Below are 11,337 nucleotides of genomic sequence, written 5' to 3'. Positions count from 1 at the left end.
AATTAGATAACACATTAGAAAACACACTAAGTCTAACAACTCTCTGGTATGGTTTTGGTATGAACCCTCACATATTCAAACATATAAAACAGAAAAATGTCAATTATTTATGAATAGGCAGCAGTCAAAGCATTTCACACCTGGTCCTTCAAGAGGTTGTAGCATAGATGGGATTGGTTCCTTTGCACTGAGTGGGACAAGGTATACATCTTTGATGGAACGGCTGCTATTGGCGACCACACCGAAACGACCTCTGCTGCTGAAATAGGAAAAAAGGGAGACATAGGCGACCTCCTCTTCCTCTGTTGCAGGGTGAAACCGGATCACACATAACTCCTAACAAATACAAAGCAAACAAAAGTGCATGTAAAATACTGATGTAGCCTCAACATTATTATATGTGGTAAGATGCAAAAAGAAATACAGTATATTCTGCTTGCCTTTGTAACTGAGGTCTTTAGTTTTGCAACGTAGTCCCACACTGTTTGAGGCATGATTCGTCCTCCAATTTGTATAGTGTCAGGTAGATCCTATACAAACCACAAAAATAAATGCTTTTTATATCTCCACCCAGTGACAATTATAAATCCTTTTGATATAGCCAGTAAAAAATGTAATTAATATCATGCATTACAATACCGCTTTAAGATTTTCAGGAGATCCTGACACCAGATATCCCTTGGTGACAAACTTGGCTACAGTGAGCATGTTTAGAAAACCCTTCCACAGTATTTCCTGCTTTGCCAGGAACTGAGTTGTCTCACCATCAGCTGGAGATTCAGAGATCACGGTTCTGAAACAGAAACCACAACAATCACATGTACACAATGCCCAGCTTCTGGACAAATTTAAAACAAAAAACAAAAAGCAAAAAAACATTGGCTTGGAGTTCTTTATACCTCGAGCGTGGTCCATAAAGTCTGGGATCAGCAGTGGAAGATGGCTTCATTAAGATGGATTTAGGTACTGTTTTGGTTGGTGGTAGTGATGATGCTACGTTCGATGCAATGTTTTCTTTAACAAGAGCATAAGGAGCTGCCCGTTTATGAGTTGTGTTACTGGAACCAAAGGTGCTACTAGACGAAGCTGAGAACCTGTTTGCAGTGCGGGGATCACGACGCTGTGTAATGGTTACCGTGGAAACAGGTGGAACCAAAACTGGTATATATGGTCTTTTTGGTGCAGTAGCTTTAGAGGTATCTGGAGTTGGGGATGCAGGGGACTCTATGGTAGGAGAAGCAGGAGATTCTAAAGTGGGGGAGGCTGGAGAATCCATTACAGGAGAAGCAGGTGATTCCACTATAGTCAGTGCAGCAGAATCAATATTGAAATGGGATGAAGGGTCCAATAGGTTGGATGCTGGAGAATCCATGTCAGGAGAGTCAGGTGGTGCCAGAAGTGGGGAGTCACCCCCTGCAGACTTTCTCCAAGATGGTTCGTGCTTATCTCTGGATACAGATAGCTTGGATTTTTTCTTTGCAGGTTCCTCCTCTTCCATAGGTTGCATTTGGCCTTTAGGAAGGAACGACAAACTACTTTTAAAAATCTGAATTTAACAGCTAATCAGCAGACAATGATGTCTAGTAGTTTTTACATTTATTCTCATCGTTTTTTAAATTTACCTGTGCATATCTTGCATTTTAAGTCAAATAGATGAGTTTTGTGCTCTGATGTTGTGTCTTTTAGCATGCAGGCAAGAACATCTGGCACTGCATTGGCCAGGCTTGTTTGGCTTGCCCTGGGCTTGACTGCAGGAGCAGGAAGACTTCTCTTCTGTTCCTGTAAAGCAACATATACCAACACAAGAACACAAAAAAACAATTCTTAGTCGATGTTGATGTAACGCGTCATGAAAAAAAATATGATGTAAAAGACACAGCATAATCACCATAAAAACTGTGTATCCAACTGTTTAGTTTAAATAAGATAGGTACGTACCATGCTATCAGGTTTTCTGTCAGATTTTGCAGGATTCAAACTGGGTAAATCAACCTTAACTGCTTCAGGCTTGGGCAAACTTATTTTAGCAGCTGTATCCTTAACCTAGAAAGACATAAGCAACCATTTAAGATAATCACTTATGACAAAAGCATTGGCTGATCTTTATCGGGCCTGATATCAAGTAGAAGCATACAATACAATTTTATTTCACTGATATGGTTTATGACTAATACTATTTACCACTGTTGTTTCTTTCACACTTGGCTCAGGTGCCTTGGTAGCCTGCATATCCTTCTGGCTCATCCTAACTAGTCTGAAAGGATTGATATCGCCATGTACCACACAGTATAACAAGCCCTAGAAGACATAAAGAAGTAGATTGTCAATTTGATTTATATTTATATGTACATAAACTAAAATTGGTGTTAACAAATTTCAACATACCTTGTTTCTTGGGTCTTTTAGGTTGAACATTATAGTTCTGTACTTGTTCATGTATTTGCTGTCTGTGTTGCGAAATATGTCAAACATCTCCATCTCAATGCTTGCAACAAGCTTTGCAGCTTCGCTCTCAGACATCTCCAAATCCTCACATTCACACACCCTTAGCAAATGGAAAAAGAAAAACAGTTAGTCCAGAAATATGCTGTTTTTCAAGACTGAGAGACATTTACTGAAAAAATTTAAAGCTTAGTTTGAGAAAACTGTTAAATTGTCTAGGACACTTATTTTCACTGTGTTGGTAATGCTACTTAATAACCAGTCACCGAGATGAGAATGATTCTGAATTGTGGAAGGCAAATAAAACAAATGTTGGTTCCCTCAGCGCAGTTCATTACTGCATGCTCAAGTGTCATTTTTAAAAAACAAAAAGATACTATACTTACATTTTTTTCTACTAGACCTATTATTATATGTTTTTAATAATCTCATGTTACATTTACTCCCCCAAAAAAGCAGAATATGTGCAATAAAAAAACCTAAGGCTGTGACTTTCATTTAATCAGTGATATAGTTCTCACCTTTTGAACAGGATGCTGGTGAGAGAGCGCTGGATACTCTGTCTGACCTGGTTATTGGGTTGAGAGGGCCTGGAGGAGGGTGCACTGGGTGCGGGTGGCACCGGCAGATTTCGGGTTTCATTCAGGGGTGTGGGGGCTGAAGACAGCTTCTGGCATGATGCTGAGACTAATGTGTGGCTTGATGGAGACTGAGATCCAGACTGCTTCTTTGGTATAACATATGTGGTCTTCGTTATCATAAGAGCCCCAGTCTCATGATGTCTGCGCGCTGAGGTGGTTGGGGACGATGTGGCTGGAGTCGGGCTAGATTTTTCTGGGGCGGGTGTTATTAGGGGATCTGATTCTGATGACTGATGCTTTGGCAAGTCACTGTTTACAGTTTCCTTTGCTCCTTCTTCACAGTGGCTTTGTGGCTGGGCTGCTTCAGTGGTAGGTTTAGAAAGGAGACTTGCATCTAGTGAAGGGTCTTCTGGAGATTGTACTGAAGGAGATACAGCTTCCTTCTCAGCCTCTACCTGTTCACTGTCCTTATTAGCTGTTGGGGAAAAAAAGCACAAGAGGCCATTCTGTAAATATGAAGAAATCTCTCAGAACAGTCTATCAAATAAATCTAACTGTGATAAGAACCAACATGGCACACTAGATAAACAAGTAAGTGGCATCTTTAAAAAAAAAAATTAAAAAAAAATCACAATTTCTTACTGCAAATCCATGAATAAAAACTGGTCTTGCACCCCATTAACTGCTCAGATACTAAACAGTAAATATAAAGATTTACAAGTTCTGTATCAGATTCAGAGTCCCATCTATAAGATTCGGATTCAAATTGCCAGATGTGTGAATAAACTTGTAGTTTATACGGCCAGATAATAATAGGTTAGGTGATTTAAAAAAATTCCTTTTGGTGATTTTATGACTGTAAAATTAGAAGAGGCAAAAACTGAATTACAGGCACAGAGACTCACAAGTACAGGCTCATGAACATTTAACATAAACCTGCTGTTTAAAAAAACACAAACTTTATTGTATAATACATCAAATGCTTCCCTACAATGATATTAAGGAAATTTATAGCACTTCTTAATTTGTTTTTTTGTTTTTTTTAGATTAACCAATTCAGCCTGGTTAAACATACTCTAAATGATAACAAGGTAAAATGTTGTACTTTGGAGCTACAATGATTAATCCAAGAGCAGTTTAGGCATTTTAAATTTGCATGTACAGCTACACTTAATATTTGCTTTTCAGCATCATTAGCACTGCCTGGCTTTACTCTCCTCACTGTTTGCAGTGAGAAGTCTTGCATTTATCTTAATTTATTTGTTTATTTTTTAGTTTTGCATTAAAAAACAACAACAAACTGAGCTAAAGTTCAAACAACTCTGAATACACTGAGTTTTATGTGTTTAATTTTTGGTTAATCAAATATCAAACCTTAGTAAAATGTGTTTTTATATGCTATTGTTGGGGCAATCACCCATTTTATTTATTTATTTTTTGTAGATGCTGAGTTCACAATAAAGCCCAGTATAGGCGGATATTTGAAATCTATTGTGGAGAAGTCTTTGTTTGCTCATTGCTCCATGAATACTTTCATTCTGGCATATAACTATATTACTCTGTCTATCCAGAGTAATGCTAGCAAGTGAACTGTATATGTGCAGTTATTGTTTTCCGGTTCCACTCAGTGGAAGAAAAAGAAAAAGATCCTTTTTTGTATACATCTATATTCCATGTACATTTTGTATGACTTCAGTACTATGTGTTTGGTAACTCTTGTACAAAAAAAAAGGACAGACTTTCCAAAACCTCTGCACTCCTGGGGTGTATTTGTTTTCCTCTCAAAGGCTTTTTAAAATTTATCAGCAATTATTGTTTACTGTGGAATGCTGAGGCATTAAAAAAGCGTGTTGAGTCTCATGAACACACTTCACATTTATCACTATGAATGAGAATTAACCACACAGGCATAGTTCTGTGATTCCAAACTACTGAAAAATAGACCCAATGTATCATTTATATTTAGATTACAAATTTCACATCCACACAAAATGTTTGATAAATGTGCTTTAGAGTTCTGCTATAAGGAGGAAAATCATAATCTACTGACTTCCTGTGCCTGACATAATAACACAAGTTCTTCCAAATAAAATTTCATAAGAAAAACTAACATCAGATCTTCATAAATCACACTGCCTCCTACTGTGTATTGGACTTGCTGTGTAAATAGCTGTCTGTGCATAAGACACATACAAATAGCTCTGATATATTAGTGCAGAGCCACTGGGATAATAAGCAAAAACATTACAATATAAAGCCAGTTGTATTGATGAGGATGTTTCCAAAAGGACGTTAATAATCCAGCCCAAAACCTGAACTTGGTATTGATATAAAGTTAATTGTTGCTATTTATGAATTACAGCTGAATGAAATGACAACATTTTATGTTAGCTCAACCAAAGACAACCAACAATAAAGGCTTGTGTGTAAACCTGTATAATCAAAGTGCCCCTGAGGACAGGTAATGTGACTATTACAGGTTATTCTAAATAGTTAATCCCATATTTAACCATGCTAATAATTTTTAAAAATGATTGATAATGATTTTACTATATTTATTATACTTTTACATATTTAACTTCAGTTTTATTGTGAGAGTAAATTATTTTTGTTCAACAGCTAAAACACCAAAAAAAAGAAAATATATGCAATTTGTATTGCATATATAAATTGATAAACTGCACAAGTGCAATAAAACATCCCAGCTTTGCATACTACTCTGTTAGGCAAAACTTTTTAAATTGCTATTTATAAACACAGCTTTTGAACCCTAACACAAATAATGCGTGCATTTTTCAGCCTTTCCACTTATAAAACTGATGAATTTTATGCATAACATATAATACACTGGTCCCATTTGGAATATCAGACAAATACCATCCAACCTCTGCAAGACCACACAAAGTCCTGTTGACGTTGTATGGTGTGGTTTGGAAGTCTTAATGTTCACATGTGGAAGTGTTTGAGTATTTATTGTGGGATTAGGACGGATGGCACAGTGTAGCCTCAGCTTAGCAAGAATGGGAAAGATGAGCTTTTTTAGGTCAGTGTATGGCATGACCATTATTATGAAGCAGGAGGCTTAAATCAATGCAATGTGAAGGAAATCAAGGAGACTTTGTATGAGTAATGTAGGCTCTTAACCTTGGATTATAAGGTGCCTTGAGGTGACTTATTGTGAGTTTGCACTACATCAATAAAAATTAAATGAACAGAAAAAGTGAACTTCCAGAAATGATGAACATTATGGTTAGAAAACCCAAATTGCTAAAAGAAAGAGGAAACAATGACACATCTTCAGAGAGACAGGAAGCACCGTAGATTGTAAAAAGAATTTGGAAAAGCAAGAAAATAAAAGATCAGGGATTTAGTGCGTCATCTGCAGAGATTTTACTGCTTTCTTTTGTCCACTGTCAAGCAGAAAGGCTTAAGACAAAATGAACAATATAAAAAAATAAGGATAGAGCAAAGGAACAAACATGCAAGTGAGTCACTTCTATGAGCTAAATCATGAAGAATCTTTATTTGTGTGATTAGGCTACTGTGTATGTGAGTCAAAGTGAGAAAGAAACAAGCATTTGCCACAGTGAGTAGGTGCAAAGTTATGATGCAAATCTTTTTCAGTTGTTCAGAACACATATCTATGAAACTCCTTATTTATTGACTAAAATTAAGAATGTCGTCACTTTAGGTATTTGTGCTGAAGTTTCAATAAATGTTCAGCAAGGGAGTTTTTCAGTCACAAACTTTGGTCTTCTGAAGGTACATTTCTGCTTTAATCCTGTTCTCATCCTTTGCATAATTTCCACTGTCCCATACCGTCAGACATCATTATAATGAAAATGAACACAAACACCAACCGATTAACACCTTGACATTCAGGATCCTCATGAGGACTTAAGGCAAAGGTTCCATCTACTATTTCTTTGATTAACCTAACCACTATCAGATGAGGTGTCTTCATAGTGTCCTACTATTAGTGAAAAAACAAGAGTGGGCCAGGTGTCAACAACTGATATTTGCTGCAGACTTCAGTAAAAACAGCTTTACTTTTCCCTGCTCACTATACGTGTTAATTGTAAATATTGCTTTTGTTGTTTTTCTGGTGTATTTACTGACAGATGTACTAAATCTGTCAGGAAATCAGTTATTGCACTGTGAAAAACACAGAGTGTCGATGTGGCAGCTAACTGCAGTTGGCTTAAAGTTTAAATAGCAATGAATCAGTATCTAGCTCCCATGAGGTCGTTTTGAAAGCTGCACCACAGGCATACCCAAACACAACCTGACAGCAGTCCCCCCTTTTTCTGTTAATGGACTTGAGGTAGAATACTTAATATACACTGATTTGGCAAAATATCATGACTACTGTCAGGCAAAGTGAATAATACTGATTGTCTCTTCATGATGGGCATTTGTTAGTGGGTGGGATATAACTAGGGGGCAAGTGAACATTTTTTATCCCCAAAATTGCTGTTTTAGAAGTAGGACACATGGGTAAGGGTAAGGATTGAGTTTTGATCAAAGTCAAATTGTGATGGCTAGATGACTGGGTAAGAACATCTCCAAAACTGCAGCTCTTGTGGAGAGTTCTGGGTCTACAGCAGGCAGTATCTATCAAAAGTGATTAAAGTAAGGAACCGTGGTGAACCAGCAACAGGTCATGGGAGGGCAAGGCTCACTAATGCATTTCGGGAGTGAAAGTTGTTCCATGTGGTCTGTTCCAACAAACAAGCTCCTGAGGCTCAAATTGTCGAAAAAGTTCATGCTGGTTCGTACAGTACATTGGAGTTTGTTGTGTAATGGGCTGCATAGCCACAGACCAGTCAGGGTGCCTGTAGTGACCCCCCTCCACCGCCAAAAAACAGAACGTGACCAGCAGAACTAGACCACAGGGGAATGGAAGAAGGTGGCCTGATCTGATGAACCACATTTTATTTTATATATACACTGTGCAATTTTTTCAGTCGCGTTATTCAGCTCCTGCTTAAATTGTACGATTGAATCGCAGGGGTTAGAAGTTCATGGGTCCCTATTCACGGTCTCACACTATACGGCCCGATGCTCTGATGCGACCTGAGTGCTCACACTGTGCGTCTATAACATGAGGTTTATAACACAAAATCTGTCACTTGCTCTCCCCCTCTTTCTGTCTTTCACTCACACAGACACACACACACCACCACCATCAACTTTGCTATATTGCTAATGAAAAACATTGACCAGGCAGCTGCAATTGAGCAGCAATGTCCATCCAACTCTTTTCATGGTTGATGCAGTCGTGATAATTTTGTGAGGCCACATCAAAAAGTTCTACGCGCTGCGCTGCCATGCTACTCCGTCTTTTTCACTTCCATTTCTGTGTTTGCGCGTGCGCAGTGTGAGAGTTTGCGTTGAAACCCTCACGAGGGGGTGACAGGATTTCAAACAGGTTTGATTTTCTTGTGACCATATGATTGCTGATCGGGAGCTGATCGTGAGGTTTTAATCGCTTCTCGTTATCCCATGTATACAACATGGGATGCATGACACACAAGTAAGGCCGAACTCGGGGCGATCCCCAAAACGGTCGCACGACTGAAAAATAGTCTCGAAATGGGCCAGTGTCTCAAAATCGCACAGTGTATGCCCAGCTTTAGGCAGTAGCTCATAATGTTATGCCTGATTGGTGTATTTACTAACAGCAACAGATTTACCAAGTTATTATCATAACTTTTTGTACCACTCTTTTTTTCTTTCTTTTTTAGCCAGACTGGTGTAATAATTTCCTTTTCTATTCATTTTGTAATTTTTCCAAGCAGGATATACTCATCCATCACAAGGCCCTGTCAAAATGGATGCATCTGATTTTTTTATTTTAAACAGTGCGATTTCTAATTTAACTATATTTTTTACAGCATTATTCTTAAGCATACAAATCCATCTAATCCAGGGGTGTCAAACTCAAATACACAGTGGGCCAAAATTCAAAACTGGAACAAAGTCGCGGGCTAACGTTAATATTTATTGAAATATATTTATTGAAATATATTTATTCCTCCAGATATAAGAATGAATCTTTTCTTATGGACTCAAACACGTTTTGCTGAAAAACTGAATATGGAACAAGCAAAGTTTAATACTAAACAATATATATATTAGCTGTATAATACCAGTAGGCCAGCTCTGATAGTAATTTGGTATGGCTTCGCGGGCCAAATGTAAGTAGGCTGCGGGCCAAATTTGGCCCGCGGGCCAGAGTTTGACACCTATGATCTAATCCATCCATATGCACAAACAATAAGATAAAATAACAATGAATGTAATGATTTTTAAATAATTATTGTAGGTTCTTTACCTTACAACATAAAGTGCGACAAGGCAACTATTGATGTAATTTGGCGCTATATATAAACAAAACTGAAATGAATTTAAATCTTATAGTTTTTTTTCCTGCAATGACTCCAGCACTAAGAAATTATTACAACAATGCAATTAAGTGTTATCTGTAAAATCAACTTTTGCTTTAGCTTTATTCCCACTGCACAAACCAAATTTTTCTTCTCAATAAAACCTTTGAGTAGCTGAGATACAAACAATATACTGCATACACTGTATATACTTTTTATTTAAATTAAGCAATTAGTCTAAGTAAAAATATAATAATCCTGTTATTGAAATTGGGTCAGTCTTCTTTTTGAGGTTCTCTTTTCTTACATCTCTGGGTTTTCAGCACTGCTGCTATTTTTAAGTCACCCGTTGGAAGACCACTTGCATGTTGACATTTGTGATATACAAATGTTTTAACTTGAACCCAGGTTCTAAACATTAATGTATTACAAATTCAGACTGTGACCATCAACACGCAGAGTTCTGGAATGAACTTAAATAATTGCACGCCATTATGTGCCAGTACACATTTTTTTTAAGCAACACAATCTTTGCTCGCTGCAAGTTATGCACTTCCACAAAATGAAAATCAAATTAAAGGATAACTGTAATATGGTTGGGTGATTTCCTCCACAGTCCAGATGCCATACTGTTGCTTTCGGCATTGCTAATGGCCAGTAGCATACCCTCAATAATGCACACTGTGTAGCCCAAGCAGGAGAAGAGGGCACAGGTGAAAGAGAAACACACACACCGGGAGTACATTTTTGGTCCAGCTTGTGTTTTGTGTGTAAAATATTTCATCTGTCACACTTTCATTCTTCAACTGCCTAGTCCTAGACAGCTGAGTCCAGCAGTCGAAAAATACAGATCTTTTCTCATTTGATGATGATGGTTGAGCTTCATTGCTTCAGTGACTTCAAAGCAGCACAGAAGTCCAGACATGTACCTGTTTGTGTGCACCCAAGCATGCTCAGATACCTGTGTTGCAAGTGTCGGCTATATGTGGAGGTGCAAAATGAACCAAGAGCGAGGCAGACTCAATTTTTTATGAATCTTATAATAATGATAATTTAATGCATTACTTGGGAAATGAGATCTGTGAAAAAATGCCTTGACCTGAGAGCTATAGCTGCTCACTTTGCCCATAGGTGATCTCTGACATCCATCACCATAACCCTATACTGCTGACATACTGGACAAAGAACTGGTAAGGAGTACAGATGCACAAGTGCTAGGGAACTAAATGGGACTGAAAATAGCATCCGCATGGGAAGACGTCTGGATATGGGTCAGATGATGATCTTGAAAATGTGTTTCAGTCTTTAAAAAAACCTGTTGAGGCCTCAAAATTAATTTAGTTTCTAGCACCTTGTTGGGAGAACATCCAAGAGGAGTTGAAACTTTCAGAAATGGCGACAGTGATGAGTTCTCCAATGTGTTAAAAACTGTGTGGCAAATGATTGAACAAATTATGAACCAAATGCAAAGATTGGAGATTTTCTCATTTACGATACATATAACTGAAAAGTTCAGAGAAAATCTTTGTACACAGGGGACAAATCTAAAAACCAATACTAATCTTCAGATCCTCTGGCTGCCTGGATCAAAAATATTCCATAGTGCAAAATATTGTGATCAGAGTCACACCCAAATTGCAAGCAAACATATTCTGACCCTGCATTAACAAATACGAAAAAATAAAATAAAAAAATTCTAACTTAAAAAAAATAAAAAATAAATGTGAATCATGGAATTGGCATGCTTTGGACGAAGAAATAGAGCATCCATTAGAACTGTCATATTTATCAATGGTCAGCTTCTACTTAAAGGGTAAATTGGTGCACAATGGGTGGCTAACTTACACATCTGTGACCGATATTTGAAAGTTCTGCAGCAACATATACTGCTTGAGGCTTGCTCATTGCAGTAAGACATTACCAAG

The 11,337-nt window shown here is 37.6% G+C and overlaps 1 protein-coding gene across 2 annotated transcripts in view; it reads right to left on the bottom strand.

Moving 5' to 3' along the window:
• LOC145423310 (uncharacterized) overlaps positions 1-11,337 on the bottom strand; it is a 32,086-nt gene that overhangs the window by 7,500 nt on the left and 13,249 nt on the right. For both annotated transcript variants that reach the window (XM_080295606.1, XM_080295607.1), the window contains exons 8-16: positions 2,964-3,498; positions 2,386-2,545; positions 2,182-2,298; positions 1,939-2,043; positions 1,623-1,779; positions 900-1,512; positions 640-793; positions 441-530; positions 141-336 (exon numbers count right to left, since the gene is read on the bottom strand). In XM_080295606.1, coding sequence (XP_080151732.1) covers positions 141-336; positions 441-530; positions 640-793; positions 900-1,512; positions 1,623-1,779; positions 1,939-2,043; positions 2,182-2,298; positions 2,386-2,545; positions 2,964-3,498 — 2,127 coding nt within the window. The remainder of the gene's footprint in view (positions 1-140; positions 337-440; positions 531-639; positions 794-899; positions 1,513-1,622; positions 1,780-1,938; positions 2,044-2,181; positions 2,299-2,385; positions 2,546-2,963; positions 3,499-11,337) is intronic.

The sequence above is a fragment of the Astatotilapia calliptera genome, chromosome 20 (genome assembly GCF_964374335.1).
Source record: "Astatotilapia calliptera chromosome 20, fAstCal68.1, whole genome shotgun sequence".
NCBI lineage: Eukaryota > Metazoa > Chordata > Actinopteri > Cichliformes > Cichlidae > Astatotilapia > Astatotilapia calliptera.
This window is presented reverse-complemented; position numbering and strand designations above follow the sequence as displayed.